The 16,931-nt window shown below is 44.6% G+C and overlaps 1 protein-coding gene across 5 annotated transcripts in view; it reads left to right on the top strand.

Annotated features, from left to right (window-relative positions):
- Positions 1 to 16,931, top strand: part of Csmd1 (CUB and Sushi multiple domains 1) — a 1,515,607-nt gene that overhangs the window by 1,476,822 nt on the left and 21,854 nt on the right. For all 5 annotated transcript variants that reach the window (XM_087210084.1, XM_021248185.2, XM_021248184.2 and 2 more), the window contains 7 exons: positions 738 to 911; positions 1,485 to 1,667; positions 5,060 to 5,236; positions 5,978 to 6,157; positions 6,756 to 6,929; positions 14,644 to 14,817; positions 16,311 to 16,384. In XM_087210084.1, the coding sequence (XP_087066210.1) occupies positions 738 to 911; positions 1,485 to 1,667; positions 5,060 to 5,236; positions 5,978 to 6,157; positions 6,756 to 6,929; positions 14,644 to 14,817; positions 16,311 to 16,384 (1,136 nt within the window). The remainder of the gene's footprint in view (positions 1 to 737; positions 912 to 1,484; positions 1,668 to 5,059; positions 5,237 to 5,977; positions 6,158 to 6,755; positions 6,930 to 14,643; positions 14,818 to 16,310; positions 16,385 to 16,931) is intronic.

Below are 16,931 nucleotides of genomic sequence, written 5' to 3'. Positions count from 1 at the left end.
ATGCCTCCTATTCAAAGAAAAATTGGGCCAGGGATTTAGCTCTGTGGTTTCACTGCCTGCTGCGCAAGCACAAGGACCCAAGTTCAATCCCCAGTACCAAAAAAAAAAGAAAAATTACTAGAATGGTTTTCTTAGACTTATGAATTTGAAGACTAAGCAGAGTTTTGTCTCTAAGCAAATAATTTTGTGTTAAGTAAACACAAAGGAAGTAGTATGAAGGGACTCATGCTATGATGTGTCCGTGCGAATTTCTCAGCATTCCTATGGTGCTGCTCATGGGTTCCCATGGGCTACAGTTAAGGGGAGACAGGGAGAAACACAGTTTTCTTTCTGCAAATCAACATGTAAATTTTGACCTTAAGCAAAGCTTCATTAAGAAGGAAAAAAAAATCCACTGGCAGAATCTTTCCTTTTTTTCTGGGCGAGGTAGTCTCACCTGGATTTTTTTTCATTTTCTGGTATGGGAAATGGAACCCCAGACCTGAAACTGAGCTACACCCCCAGTGCCCCCTTTAATTCTGAGGCAGGAGCTCACTAGGTACCCAGCAGAGCTGAAGTGGCAGTCCTCCCGCTTCAGCCTCCCGGGTCACTGGGGTCATGGCGAGTGGTGCCTGGAAGTTGACCTTCCCCCCTGTGGGCACTGTGGGACCCTGCCTGTGGGCGTCTGTGTGGGAGACAGGTGGCGCGAGCTGCCTACTGGCCCGTTCGCTCATTTGCTGCGACGCCTCTCCCCGCAGCCATATCGTGTGGGCACCCCGGGGTCCCTGCCAACGCCGTGCTGACCGGGGAGCTGTTCACCTACGGAGCCACGGTGCAGTACGCGTGCGAAGGGGGCCGGAGTCTCACCGGCAACGGCACCAGAGTCTGCGGGGAGGACAGCCGCTGGAGCGGGGTGCTGCCCCACTGCTCAGGTGAGGCCTGTGCGCGTGCAGTTGCGCAGCTGCTGAGTGCCCCAGGGCCCTGGCAGCCCGAGGCGCGTTGTTACGGGTGGCTGCCCTGCCCACTCTCACAGTCCCGTTCCAGACATCAGGTCGCCGTCACCCTCGCCCCCAGCACTGGCGAAGAGCATCCTCCTCCCCAAAGCCGGTCTCTGGGGCTTCTGACCACCCTCGCTGGACACGTGCTCGCCTCCTCTCAGTCTGTCCCTGTCTGTGGTTTCATTCATGCCTGTGCGTGCGTGTGTGATTCTTCTCAAGTCTTCCACTTTCACCACTTCTAGCGTCTGAAATCACATTAATACGCTTTGGAAAGAGCTCATCACCCTAACCCTCCTATGGATGCTTCTATAATAAATCTCAGTGCATCGGAAACTCAGGCAAACTCATGAACCATCAGCCCCTCCACGACCCTCTTGTGTGCCTGCACCCTCGCCCCTGTCTGCTTTGCCATCTGCACTCCATCATCGACTGGGACCCGAACCTGCCGGGCCGTCTGCTTGGAGCAACTCTCACAGCCCCGCATTGTCTGTGTGCTCTGCTCCACAGGAAGCAGCCCCGGGTTCTGTGGCGACCCAGGGACCCCTGCCCATGGATCTCGGCTCGGGGATGAATTTAAGACCAAGAGTCTGCTGCGCTTCTCCTGCGAGGTGGGCTACCAGCTGCGGGGCTCCGCTGAACGCACGTGCCTGCCTGACGGGTCCTGGTCCGGGGTCCAGCCTGCGTGCGAGGGTGAGTGTCCGCGGCCTCCGCCCACCCTGGCCCAGCCAAGTGCCTTCCAAAGGCATCTGTAAGACTTGAGAGCAGCATCAGGCCCTGCGGCTCTGGTCCCTTAGTGCTGCCCTCACTGTTCCAAGGTCCAGCAACAATGCTGGCCCTCATGCTCTGAAGGTGACAGCACGTCCCGGGGTGCCTCCAAGTGGTTGTGCCAGGTTTCACGGCGAATGAAGGAGCTGAAGGGCGGTGGGCAGGAGCTGCACAATCAGCCAGGGGAATCTGTGGGCTGAGAGTTCCAATTCACACACATGTCCCGGCCACTCTTGTGCACGGACTCTGGGGTTGCATCGGTGTAGTATTTTGCAGTAAGTACTCTTGGTGGGTGACTGAAAGGTGGAACAGGAGTTGGAAGGTGTGTGGGCACAGCTGGAAAACTCAGTGGGTGCATGGTAGCATTGAGCTGGCATCGGCAGCATCTGTCTGAGGCAGACAAGATGCAGGCGTGGCTCAGGAGGGTGTGTTCTGGGTCCAGAAGAAACATTCCAAATGCAGACAGATAACACTACAAGTGCCAGGAATTCCTGGCAAACAAACTTCTCAATTAATTTTTAGTCTACAAAGATGATACAATTTAATTAAATATGTGTTCTGTGTGTGGAACACTTTCCACATAACAACATAGAAACTCTGCCCTAGGGGAAGGAGTTCACAGATGTCACATAAGTGCCCTGCTGTTTCCAGAAGTGCTAGCCATGCTTCCAGGCCAGTCCCCTCCCAGGCTACGCTGTCCTCATGAGCCCCCTTCTCTGAGTCCACTAAAAACACCACATTCTGATGGGAAGCTTGGACAAACTAAAACAGAGGGAAAGTTCCTGGGTCATGAAAGAAAAATGCTAAAAATCTTTTTAAAGATCAAGTGATTTATATTCCTGTTTCATATTTTATATTTATATATCTCCACGTATTTCTATTAGATCATGTCTGATTTTGTTAGCAATATAATCTTTAATCATAAGCTCATCAACTTAGTATTTCAAAGGCCATATCGCATGAAGTCACTTACATAAACTACAACATGTCATTTTACTTACATTGGGCAACTTATAGTCTTTTCCTGTGACACTGGGATAAAGCCTAAGTTTGACTCAAGTAGTGGAAATGTAATAATGAAAGACAACAGCGTGAGCCACAGGCTAACTCAATGACCTTGTGGCAGGCAGGTTACATGCAGTGTATGTACCTTACAGCCGCTGGGGCGCGTCTGTCATCTCCAGCCTCAGTCAAAGGCATTATTGCCAAAGAACTTTACTCGAGCTGATCGATCATGCAATACGGAAGAGCAGAGTCTCACGTATTTAGCACGGTTTAGCTGAAGTCTCCCTAGTGCCCATGCTGCTGAGCTTCATGGGCCCTGGTGAAGAATGAAACACATTTCTGATGAGTATAGTGACTTTTTTTGTACATCAGGTAAAATAAAATTATGTTTTACCAAAAGGACTCACATTAACCAAGTATGCTTGAAGAAAGTGTACTTAAAAATGATAAGATCAGAGAGCGGAGAATACGGAGAAATTTTAAATGCCAGTTTAAAAATTACATTTTCTCTTCTAGGGACTCTGAATGTAATCTCGTGTTTGAGTCCTGTTTCTCTTGTTTTACACCATTATAACCTTCTCACATTGGTATAAAAATAGACGAGTGATCCTGCCTCTGATTTCCATTCTGATTGTAACTACCAGTGGGGGGAAAAGAAAGGAAAACTTCATCCTAAATTTTACTTTAGAAAAGAAAATACTTAGCTGGGTTCTTTCTAGTGTCATTAAAGGGGATTTTCTCAGTAGTAGGACAGTGCTGTTATAACAAGTATTCCCTGGAATATTTTTCACCAGTTATTTGATTACTTTTAATGCTGGTCCTTCCCAGATGACTTTTAAAGATAGTATATAGTGTACATAGCATGGTATACAGTATATAGTAATGGACTATAGTATGAAAACACCTGCATCTGGGTAGATTGATTCTTCCCTGGGAAGAAATTTAAAGAGACATCTGCCCAGCGCCTATTGCTACTAAGTGATAAATAAATGTTTGTTGAATGAACAATTGTCCTGCACAGTCTGCTGCAATAAGGGTCTTAATTTATGTTACAGTTACCATAGGTCTTTCAGCTGTAAGGGAACCTTATGTATCATCTGCTTCTGGATGAGTAGATGTTTCTCAACTCACAGAGCAACCAGGAAAGCTGATAGACAGGTCTCTGTTAGAAAGGATGAACCCAGATTCATGAGGAAAGAAGAGGTGTGATTGATTAACTATGCCTGCTGTGGGCACCCAAGTGGAGCACCAGCCCGTGTGCTGAGTGCTAGGCTTTCAAAAAAGACCCAGCTCAGCGCATTTCCCCAGCGTAGTGAGACAGGCAATCTCCTGAACTTGCAAGTGTAATGACTTCTAAATGCTGCGCAGATCTGGCAGCCTGCTTTCTTCCGTGTCTTTAAGGGAAGTACATCTTTGTTCTCAAGGCTGGCTCTGAGGAAGGAGCAACTAGCAGTGCAGAAGTTTGTTCAGTCGTTTCCCCACTCCCAGGCCGGCGCAGGACGCTTCCTCGTTATGAAAACCAGCAGGGCCATGTTCCTTAACTGTCTGCTTGTTTCCCCAGCATTGCGAGGAGTTAAGGAAAAAATATACAAATTATTCTGGTAAATAAGCCCAATTTAGAAGAGCGAGAGGGAAGGCAGGATCAAATTCGCCCCCTGAAGCATGTCCAGCAGTGCTGCAGTTGCCTTTGGTCTGCTGGCCAAGGCACATGCCGCTGCCAAAGCCACGTGCAGTGCAGACTTCATCACTGTCACTGCCTGAGGCCCCACTGCCTGGGGGTGACATCAACCCACCCTGGAGAGCACTGGAAAGCCCCATCATCCAAGCCGGTGAGCACAGCTGCCATTCGATTTGGCAGCACTGGGGGCCTTTTCAACCTTCAGCTTAGTTCATCCCCATTCCAGGCGTGCTCTGTTTTCCAGTGCAGCCTCTTGGGTGTGATGTGAATCCGGTTCCCAGCATGTTCAAAGCCCTCGAAGTGAGGAAGGAGCTGCCAAGAGGCCCGTGTCCCATGGGTAAATTCTATCTGGGCACAAAAACGGGCTCGATCCCAAAGGAGCAGGGCTTTGTGTTTCTAATTCTTCACTCGTGTTTGGATTGGTTTGGCAGTGATGCACTTCAGAGAGGATAATGTGAAAATACCACATTGTGCGTTTGTACGTTCAGTAACGAAATCCATGAGTCTTGGTCAGCTACACAGAAAGCCCTTCCCGCGGACCCACCCTAGGACTGCGGCACCCCAAGCCTATGTCCTGGGCTCTGCTTGCTGAGGCCGGCACGGGCTGACCCTGGGTGCTGTCTGCTTCCCCCAGCCGTGTCCTGTGGGAACCCTGGCACACCCACCAACGGCCGCATCGTCAGCAGCGACGGCAGCCTCTTCTCCAGCTCCGTGGTCTACGCGTGCTGGGATGGTTACAAGACCTCAGGGCTCACCACGCGGCACTGCACATCCAACGGGACCTGGACCGGCAGCGCTCCGGACTGCACAAGTCAGTGCCTGTGGGTGCAGGGCCTCGGAGCCTCGGGAACCCCGTGTAACCGAGGGAAGAGTGTGATTCCGGAGAGGAAAGAAAAGGGATTGCCTACTGTGACTGTTCCCTCAGTACTTTTTGTTTGTCTGCTTCCGGACTGGGTCTAAACTCAGGGCTGTCACGCCGAGCTACGTCACTGACCTTTTCTTAGATTTTATTTTGGGAAAGGTCTTATTAAGATGCTAAGTTGCCCAGGCTGAGGTCAAATTTGAGCCCTTCCTGCCACAGGCTCCCCAAGCGCTGGGATTGAAGGTGTGCACCCCACACCAGGCTCCCAAGGTGCTGAAATAGCATTCTCTCTATAATTTAATAGTTGAGGCTACTTTAAACAGCCAGTTAAGCTTGGATATTGTAAAGCTGAAGCAAAAAAAAATCAAGATTTTCTCTGTCTGTAGATCATTTGTTCCCCAAAGAAATAAGATGTTTATTTCAGTGATGACAGCTGTGTATCTGTCCTTGACCAGCAAAGTGAGCTTTGAAGGCCAGGGGTGGCAGCTGGGGGCTGGGGGACGACGGGGGTGGGGGATTCCGAAAGCTCAGCCTCCTGCCAGTCAGGGCTCAGCCAGGTCACCCGCAAGGGCTGGCCCTCCCGATTCATGACTGGTCCTGGGAACGGACTCAGAGTGGCTGAACAGTGCTGTAGCCCACTCCCGCCATGGTAACTGCGCATCTCTGGTTCTTCCATTCTGCTCCCACTAGTTATCAGCTGTGGAGACCCAGGCACGCTGCCCAACGGTGTACAGTTTGGGACCGATTTCACCTTCAACAAGACTGTGAGCTACCAGTGCAACCCCGGGTACCTGATGGAACCTGCCTTGGCCTCCACCATCCGCTGTACCGCAGACAGTGCATGGAACCAGAGCAAGCCTGCCTGCAAAGGTGGTGGCCCCGTTGGTTCTGCTGTAACTGACAAGTGCAGAAGTCTTTGCGGGGCGGGGTTTGATTTCATTTTGTAGTCATTCATGCAGCTCTTCCTGGAGCTGGGGATTCTAGGAACTGCTAAGGGCCCATTTGCAAACACTGAGTCACTCGTATTTTCCGAATATGGTAACTTCAGTTTTGCACGTGGGAGACTGGCTCCCAGAAAAGCGCAGCCAGCAGCTCAGGACTCCAGAGCAGCAGTAGAGAAGCAGCGCTTGGGTGGCCCGCATCCATCCCTGGCAGGGGTGTTGGAAGCCACAGGCATGGGTCTCTTGGAGGCAGGGAGCAGCAGGTGGCATAGCACACGTCCATGACTAGAACCGTGGGGCTGCAGAGGCCAGACAGGTGCCCAGGCGCCGGCCATGGCCCAGCACCCTGGGGCCGGTGCTAGGGAGGAAGGTGTCTTCCTGCCAGAGCCCCTCGGCAGTTCTTTCATTCCAAAAACTCTGTGTAGATGTTGCTCGAAATGCAAGAAACCCCAAACAGAAGTGTGGGTGGCAGGAGTGTGGCAGCCAGGTGCAGGGCGCGATGCTCACTGCTTGTTCTCTGTCCCCAGCTGTCCTGTGCAGCCAGCCCCCTCCCGTGCCCAACGGGAAGGTGGAGGGCACCGACTTCCGCTGGGGCTCCAGCGTCAGTTACAGCTGTGAGGACGGCTTCCAGCTCTCGCAGTCGGCCATCCTCTCCTGCGAAGGTCACGGGGTGTGGAAAGGAGAGGTCCCCCAGTGCCTGCGTAAGTTCCCCAGCACCCCGCCCTACAGATGGCGATGAGCCATCGCCACCCGGGTCGCGGGTCCGGAGCACAGCGGAGTGGAGTCACACGGAGTACCAGAGGAGCCGCGACCCAAAGCACAGCGAGTGCCTACATTTCAAACATTATTAGAGTAAAAGACACATTGCCGTCGAGATCCCTGAGAGCCCACCCCTCGCTCTGAACGCACTTACCCCCTGCGTTTGCCACCTTTTGAAGCAGCGCTGGAGTCCTCCTTCCTGGGAGGCTTCGGTTGTGCTTCAGGTCCTGCATCCACTGGAAACATTTCCCTTTCATGGTGATTCAGACTCTGAGTAAGAGCAGAAGTCACGTGGGGCTGCTCTGATGAATAAGGTGGATGGGGACACAGTGATTTTCTTTTCCTTAAATTCTTTTATTGATACATTTTAGGTACACAGTACGTTTACATTTATCACTGGGTGCTTGTACATTTACATGATGCATCTTGGTTCCTATTTTTACCCCATTACCTGTGCGCCCTTCACCCCCTCCTCCCTTCCCTATTTACAAAGACTTTGTTTCCATTTTTTTCTTTTATCATAATTTTTCCTTTCCCTTCTTTCCTTTCTCCTTCCCCTCCCACTTCCCTTACCCCTTTAGACCCTTTTCTTCCTATTTCAAAATATCAATTATTCATTTTAATCATTTTAATCCTTATTCACACTTTCAGTTTCTCACACTACAGAAACTATTCGGTACTTACACATGTGTGTCCTATTTATTTCACTTAAGAGCATGGCCTCGATATGCATCCATTTAGCTATAAATGTCTCTAGTTTGTCATTCTTTATGACTGAGTAGTATTCCATTTTATTTTTTAAAAATGCATCGTCTTTATCCAATTTCCAGTTGATGGGCACTTGGGCAGTTTCCAAGCTTAGGCTATTACAAACTGTGCTGCTATGAACATGGGTACACATATATCGCTGTGGTATGATTATTTTAATTCTTTTGGGAAAATACCCAGCAGGGGAATAGCTGGGTCAAATGGGACCTCCAGCCCTAGTTCTTTGAGGAATCTCCATACTGATTTCCACAGTGGTTGAACCATCCTGCACTCCCACCAACAATGGAGAAGGGTTCCTTTCTCCCCACACCCCCACCAGCATTTGTTATTGGTTGATTTCTTGATAGCAGCCATTCTTTCTGGAGTGAGGTGGAATCTCAGTGTTGTTTTCATCTGCATCTCTTGAATGACCAGTGATGTTGAACATTTTTTAATGTTTATTTGCTGCTTTTACTTCTTTGTCTGAGAAATGTCTGTTCATTTCAGATGCCCATTTTTGAATTGGGTCTTTGAATTTGGGGGGTCTGATTTTTTTTAGGTTCTTTATATATTCTAGATAGTAGACCTTTGTCTGAGGTACAGCTGCTAAAAAGTTTTTCCCACCTTGTAGGTTGTCTCTTAGCTCTGTTGGTGGTTTCTCTTACAGTGCAGAAGCTTTTTAATAAGATGAGATCCCAGTTGTTGATTCTTTGTGCTAGTTCCCATGCTATTGAGGTTTTGTTCATAAAGACTTTTCCTATGCCAATGTCTTCAAGAGTTTTACCTAACTTACCCTCCAGCAAGTTTAGTGTTTCTGTTTTATTAGTTAGATCTTTAATCTACTTTGATCTTAGTTTAGTGCATGGTGATAGATATGGGTCTAGTTTTAATCTTTGGCAGATTGAAATCCAGGTTTTTGCAGCGCCATTTATTAAATAGGCTATCTTTCCTCCAATGAGGGTGGTTTGCTCCTTTGTCAAAGATGAGGTGTCTGAGCATGTCTGGAGTTGTTTCTGCATCTTCTAATCTACTCCACTGATCCTCAGGTCTGTTTCTTTGCCAGTACCATGCTGCATTTATCACAGTAGCTTTGTAGTATAGTTTCAAGTTGGGGATTGTGATACCCCCAGCCATGTCTCTGTTGCCTAGAATTGCTTTTACTATTCTGGGTCTCTTCTGGTTCCAAATGAATTTTTGGATTGTTTTCTCAAGGTCCATGAAGTATGCTGCTGGAATTTCAATTGGGATTGCATTGAATCTATATAGCACTTTTGCAAGTATGGCCATTTTCACTATATTGGTTCTTCCTACCCAGGAACAAGGGGTGTCTTTCCATTCTCTTATATCCTCTTTGATCTCTTTTTTCAGAGTGCTGGAGTTTTCAGTGTAGAGGTCTTTTGCTTCCTTTGTTAGACTGATTCCTAGATATTTCATTTTTTTTTTTGGATGCTATTGTAAAAGGAATTGTTTCCCTGATTGCTCTCACAGTGAGTCTATTTGTGTACAAGAAGGCTGTTGTTTTTTGAGTGTTGACCTTGTATCCAGTTACTCTACTGAATCTGTCAATTAAGTCTAGAAGTCTTTTGGGGGAGTTTTTTGGGTCTTCGATTTTTTTTTTTTTTTTTTTTTGGTACCAGGGATCAAACTCAGGACCTTGCATTTTTGAGGTAGACACTGGAATCACTAAGCTAAATCCCCAGCCCCCTGAGTCTTCTATGTAAAGTAGCATATCATCAGTAAATCCTGACAGCTTAACTTCTTCCTTTCCTATCTTTATTCCTTTTATTTCTTTCTCTTTTCTAATTGCTATGGCTAATGTTTCCAGAACTGTATTGAACAGGAGTGGTGATAATGGGTATCCTTGTCTTTTCCCTGATTTTAGCATGAAAGTTTTCAGTTTTTGACCATTTAGTATGATGTTGGCTGTTGGTTTTTCATAGATAGCCTTAATCAGGTTGCAATAAAGACCTTCTATTCCAATTTTCTGCAGGGTTTTCATCATGAATGTGTGTTGGATTTTATTAAATGCTTTTTCTGCATCTATTGAGATGATAATACGGTTTTTGTCTTTGGCTCTGTTAATATAGTATATTAAATTTATTGATTTACATATATTGAACCATCCTTGCATCCCTGGGATAAATCCGACTTGGTCAGGGTGTATGATCTTCTTGATGACCCTCTGTATTCTGTTTACCACTAACTTGTTGAGGATTTTTGCATCTATGTTCATTCGAGAGATTGTCCTGTAGTTCGCTTTTTTGGTTGGGTCTTTCCCTGGTTTTGGAATCAAAGTAACACTTACTTCAAGAAATGAACTTGGAAGTATTGCTTCCCTTTCAATTTCATTGATGAGTTTGAACAGTAGTGCCGATAATTCTGTCTTGCAGAATCATCAGTGAAGCCATCAGGACCTGGGCTTTTTTCTTTGTTGGTAAATTTTTAATTATGTTTTCAATTTTGCTCATTGTAATGGGGGTGTTTAGAATTTTTATATCTTCTTCATTTAACTTTGGCATTTCATATGTATCTAGGAATCTGTCCATTTCTTCTGTATTTTCCATTTTATTAGAGTACAGGTTCTCAAAGTGGGTTGGATGATCCTCTGGATTTCTGCTGGATCTGTTAGGACATCACCTTTTTCATTCTTAATTGCATGTATTTGAGCCTTTTCTTTCCTTTATTTGATAAGGTTGCCTAAAGGTTTATCGATTTCATTTATTCTATCAAAAAACCAACTCTTTGATTCATTGATTTTTTGGTATCTTTCTCTTAGTCTCCATTGGATTGATTTTTGCTCTGATCTTTATAATTTCCTTTCTTGTATGAGTTTTGGGTTTGTCATGTTCTTCTTTTGCTAGGAGCTTGAGGTTCAGCATTAGATTGTTTATTTGAGCTCCCTCTGTTTTCCTAATATGGGCATTCACTGCTATGAATTTCAGATGAAAACTGCTTTCATTGTGTCACATAGATTGCTGTATGTTGTACTGGCATTACCATTTACTTGTAGAAACTGTCTAATTTCTCCTTTAATTTCCTCTGTGTCCCATTGGTTGTTCAGTAGAGCATTATTCAATTTCCATGTGTTTGTGGGTGTTTTGCTGTTTCTTATGGTATTGATCTCCAATTTTATTGCACTATGGTCTGATAATATACAATGGGCAACTTCAATTTTTTACATTTACTTAAACATGTCCTATGAGCTAGGATGTGGTCTATTTTGGAGAATGACCCATGTGCAACTGAAAAGAATGTATATTCTGATTTTATGAGGTGGAACACTATAAACATCTATTAAGTCCATTTGTTCAGTAGCTTGGTTAAGTTCTAGAATTTTGGTCTTGATGTTTTTCCTAAATGATCTGTCTCATAGTAGAATATTGAGGTCCCCTACTGCAATTGCATTAGTGCTTATTCGGTTTTTCATGTCCATTAATATTTGTTTTGTATAGTTGGGGGCATTCGCATTTAGTGCATATATATTTATGATTGTTATCTCTTCCTCTTGGATTGTTCCATTCACAACCATCTTTGTCTCTCTTAATTAGTTTTGGTTTGAAATCTGCTTTGTCTGCAAATAAGATTGCTATGCCTGCTCTTTTCTGGGTTCCTGTCTCTTGGAGAACTGTTTTCCATCATTTTACTTTCAGTATATGAATTTCTTTTTGATTTAGGTGTGTTTCTGGTATACAGAATATTTTTGGATTTTGCTTCTTAATTCATTCTGCCAGTCTATTTCTTTTGATTGGTGTTTTGAGACCATTAATGTTGATGATTATAATTGGTAGATACGGACTCATCCTTGTCATGATATTTTGCTGTTGTTGGCACTTTTATTTTTTATTTTTCCCCCTTTCCCTTTACTTTCTAGCCTTGCCTGGTCGCTTTGCTTTCTTGAGCCTCAGGGAGTTGTGACCTTCATTGTCTTTTTCTAGGATAATGTTTAAAATTGTTTGGAGTACTGGTTTGGTGTTCATGAAATTTCTCAGGTGTTCTTTGTCATGGAAGTATCTAATTTCCCCGTCAATTTTGAAAGATAATTTTGCAGAATACAACAGTCTAGGTTGGAAGTTATTTTCTGTTAGGGCTTGAAATACTTCACTCCAAGGTCTCCTTGACTTGAGAGTTTGTGTTGAGAAGTCTGCTGTGATTCTGATGGGCTTTCCTTTGTATGTGATTTTTTTCTTTTCTCTAACTCCTTGTAGGATTTTGTTCTTCTGTTGGGTTTCTGGGATCTTGACCATTATATGTCTAGGTAAAGTTTTTTTTTTTTTTCGTCATGGCTAGTTGGAGTTCTATATGCCTCATTTATCTATATGTCCAATTCTCTACTTCTGCCTGGGACGTTTTCTACTATTACTTCTGTGACCGATTTTCTTTGTCATTTGTACTTTCTCCTGCTTTTTCATGGACTCCTATCAGTCTTATATTATTCTTCTTTGCATCATCTAGCAGCTGCTAGATTGATTTCTTGTGTTCCCTTACTATTTTCAAGAAATCTGTGTTTTCATGGTCACTAACCCCAATCCTGTCTTCTATATCTGATATTCTATTTCACATTTGCTCAATCTGCTGTGAATACTTTCAGTGGAGGTTTAATCTCCTAGATATCTTTTTGAATTGGATTCCATGTCTTTTCTATGTTGGGGAATCATGGTTTCCACTTCTTTCTTTCTTTTTTTTAAATTTTTTTGGCACCGGAGATCGAACTCGGGTCCTTGCACTTGCAGGGCAGGTGGCAGAACCACTGAGCTAAATCCCTGGCCCCTTCCATTTCTTTCTTATACTGGGCTTTCATGGCTACCAGCATGGTCCTGAGCTCATCTATTTTTTTATCTGTTTCTCTTCTAGAGCCTGTAATCATGTCTTTCACTCTGCTCACCATCTCTGCAGTTATCTGGGAAATTATTTCTGTTTTGAATTTTTCTAGAACCTCATTCATCTGTCTTGTTATTTCCTGTGCTATCAGTTCAGGGTGTCCAGGTGGTTGATTATCAGACTTTTCCACCTCATTTCACCCGGAATTTGCCTTTGGTGAGGTGGAAGTCTGGGTTTGTGCCTTGCTTAAATGTCCTCTCATTTTTCTTTTTGGTACTGTCCTTGGTTTAACTCCTGGGTTGATACTTCAAAATTGCTTATTGTATCTTTGTTGCTTGTGTTTAGAACCCTTGTGGAATGATTGCTTCTCAGAGGTGTCTTCCAGATATATCTGGTCTTTAGGTTTTGAGTCTCTAATGACTCTGAGGTGATCTCATTTTCATTATACCAGGAAGGACAACTGATTAGATCAATGACAACACCTTAGCCCAAGTGATACAATCAGCAACACCATAGCATCAAGCACAGCTTAGAAAATGACAATTTGTGATAGTTATTAATCTATCACCTTTAACTGTGTGAATTAAATAAAAATCGAGGACCACCCCAACATATGTTTATAGTGAATAAACTCTTCAATCTAGAAACTTTACTCTTTGGGATGGGTAGTTAGAAGGAGTTGGGGAGGGAGGGATAGATATGTAGGTTAGGGAAAGGTTAGTAGTGAGGCCAGAGGATACAGGAAGATCATGCAAACTCTAAGAAACTGTTGAAGACAAGAGGAAAAGACAGAACAAAAGAACAAAGATGAGAACAGAACAACCTAACCACAATAGGGAGGCTAGAAACTGTATTTACTTTCCTTTAAAACTAATGACAATTGAGAGAAGGAAAAAGAAAAGAAAAGAAAAATAAAGAAGAAATCTGAATTGGGGCCAGAAGAGGAACAAAAAGGGAGATGAAGAACAATGTGGGACAGTGAGAGAATGAGAGAGTGAGAGAAAAGAGAAGAGAAAAAAAAAGAAATATTCAAAAAGTGTAGAAAAAATAAAACTTCAAAATTAAAAATAAGAGCAAAAAATAATAATAATTTTGAAAATAACAAATAAAAGATAAAAATGAAGGGCCTCCTTCAGGGTATGTCTCTGCTGCCACAATAGACAAAGTGGGCAGCAGTGTGCAGATATAAGTAAATGAATCTCAGCAAGCCAGTCACAGACCCGTGAGATTCAGGCAGATTTCTGGCTGCAAGTCCCAAGCTGAGCTCCCTGTCCTCCTGCAGGGTTGACCTCTGCAAGGTTCTACTGCAAGTTCCAGCTGCCCTTCCCCTGAGGATAGTCCAGGTTCCAACGGGAGGTGATGATGCCTCCAACTTACCAAGTATGGTGCTCTGGTGTGCCTTTATTGCAGATTCTCTTCACTTTTCCAGTGGCTTTCAATTTTCATTAAAGAGCCTGAGAGAGGCCCTCTTTGTGTTTTTCAGTTCTGCTCTGTATTCTGGAGCTCAGGACAATGGCCTTTATGACCCCCTGTGCCTCTGCAGTGTGGAAGCAGGTGCCAGCACAGCCAGGAGTACAGGGGGGTGGTGCTGCAGGTGCCCACATGAATTGGCTGGTCGCTGGGGGGTGGGATATGGGCAGGAGGGAGCCCTGCTCCACCCAGCCAAGGTCCTCCCACTGTGATGTTTTTATGACCCTTCCTTTCCGTTCAATGTGGCCTGGCAGCAGCATTCACCATATTTTTGATCACACCTTATAAACACACAAAGGACGACTTCCAGAACTGCTTCAGAAAGTGGTGAGAAGGATGGGATAACTGTGCTTGACCGTAAAGGGAAGTCATTTGAGAGGACTAATGGCAATGTGTCCTTTACACTAAGAATCTTTTGTGTTTAAACACATGCTGTACATTTGAATCAGCCCTGTAGGTAAAATCTGACTGGAGTATGTGTCACCCAGAGCTGATGCTTTCCTCTTGGTTCCTTGTGTTTAGTAGTTAACTCTGAAGATTCCACAGAACTAGTTGCCAAGTCCAGTAGCTTGAGCAGTGCAGGGATGCTCGTCACTGAGCTCTTCCTGTTGATCCCCACAGCTGTGTTCTGTGGAGACCCCGGAATCCCAGCAGAGGGACGCATCAGTGGGAAGAGCTTCACGTTCAGATCTGAGGTCTTCTTCCAGTGCAAGGTGCCCTTCATACTGGTGGGGTCATCGAGGAGAACTTGCCAGGCAGATGGCACCTGGAGCGGCATTCAGCCAACCTGCATAGGTAATGTTGGTGTCTTGATTGTTTTCTAGTTGCTGGGACAAAATACTTGACACTAACTGCAGGAGAGGTTTATCTTGGCTCACAGTTTGTGGAGGTTTCAATTCATAGTTGGCTGGCTTCAAGACAGGATGGCATGGTGGAGGGACTCATGGCATACCAGAGGAGAAATAGCTCATGGCATGGCAGACAGGAAGCAGAGAGATCAAGGGAGCAGGAGGGAGCTAGATCCTTCCAGGCCACACCCCCAGTGACCACCTCCTCCCACCAGGCTTCACCGCCCAGGTCACATTTAGCTATAAATTCATAAACTCATCAGTGGACTAAACCACTGGTGAGTATCACGCCCTGTGATCCAGTCACCTCCCAAAGCCCCATCTATGAGCATGTGAGGCTTTGGGACATCTAGATATAAACCTAAACAGATGATGACATAGCCCTACCACGTTCAGGGTACTTCTGTATAAGGACATTTCACTCCTAAGTAGGACCATTTAGGGTGACACAGATAGTGTTCAGGGCAAGGTGCTGCTCTGAGACAGTGCTGGCCAGGTAAGCAGACAGGCAGCCTCCTAAATCTGCACACCGGACTGGAGCTGAGTCTCAAGTCCTGACACAACCAGTCAGCAGACGCAGGCGGCACCATCCTCAAAGCCACTGTCACCAGAAGTGGACTGCTGTTCTGTTGCTGCAGACTCGTCTTGCTGCTTGACATCACCCAGATTTACTGAGCTGCAAATTTATAGTAAAGAATAATGGTCCATAGCCTTGGTTATTTTCTAAGAAATTAAATGATATCTGCTTAAAAATATAGTATTAGAAATAATTTCATTGAAGCCTTTTTAAAAATTTAGGAATGTTTGCTGTCAATTGATTTAAACTGCCATTCCATGGTAGACATCTCTGTATTGAAAATATTTTCCTCCAATAGATTGGTGGCTCTAGAAAATAAATTTTAAGTAATTACATTTTTGTTTTTCTCTGAGCAGCTAGGAGCGGCAGTAATGTAGTCCAGCCAGTCCTCATTGGCTCACGTTCTTAGAGTTTTGGGAAATGTCCCTGTTGTAGACCATGCACATCCATTTGGACCATTAAATCTTCCTCTCATTTTGAAATCTTGAGAAAAATTTATCCAGGAAATAGGGAATAATGTCATGGATGGCCAACTGTGACCACCGTTAATTAAATTTTTATGAGGCAGAAAATCATAGTAGGTGTTTATTGATCGCACTGCAAGATTAACCAACTAGTTACTGGTAGAAGGATTTTAAAGAACAACTTATTCTCATATTGATAAGTATGTGCAAATGTATTTAAAGCCCAATGAACACAAAGCATTAGTTGCTGAAGATGTCTGCAGAGATGAAAATAGTAATTTACTTTAACTTGTAACATTTATGAAAATTATCTTGCTTATTTGTCAAAACATTTCTCCCAATTTTGTAAGGTCTTTTCCTAAAAATGTTACAATGCTTTGTTTTGATTATGAATTTCAGATCCTGCACATAACACCTGCCCGGATCCTGGAAGCCCACGCTTTGGAATACAGAATAGCTCTAGAGGATATGAGGTACTACACTTTTATTTCATGCGTTTCATTAGAAACATAAAGTAGAGTGGGTACTTAAGCCTATGTGTAGATTTTCATATGTAGTGTCTTCTTCATGTTATATTTGCCCACAATCATCCCGTGAGGATTTCTGCGTGTATTTGACCTGTCAAACAGGATAATCACGTGCATCTTGACCCCCACTGTCCCCGTGGCTACCTTAATTTCTACTTGGAAGCATTCATGCTTATGTACTTTCTGTCTGTCGAACTCAAAGGGCAGTTCTCAAATTGGGATTACTTCTTATTGAATAGCTACACAGAAGACACCACTTAAAGACAGATATAATGGGCAAACATTATAAAATTTAAATTCTACAGAGATGAGAGAGAGGGAGAGGGAGAGAGAGAGAGAGAGAGAGAGAGAGAGAGAGAGAGAGGTTTTTCCGTCCTTCCTGTCAAGCTTACGTGATCTGTGTTCTGCATGTGACCTCCTAAGACAGAGCCATGAATTCCCAGCATGTGAATATCACTTTGGACTGTGCACTTGACTTTTAATAAATGTGTAT

This window comes from Heterocephalus glaber, unplaced genomic scaffold (assembly GCF_053883595.1).
Source record: "Heterocephalus glaber isolate CG9 unplaced genomic scaffold, H.glaber_assembly_v1.0 deba00001104, whole genome shotgun sequence".
Taxonomy (NCBI): Eukaryota; Metazoa; Chordata; class Mammalia; order Rodentia; family Bathyergidae; genus Heterocephalus; species Heterocephalus glaber.
The sequence above is the reverse complement of the archived record's forward strand: the minus strand, read 5'-3'. Positions and strand labels throughout refer to the sequence as shown.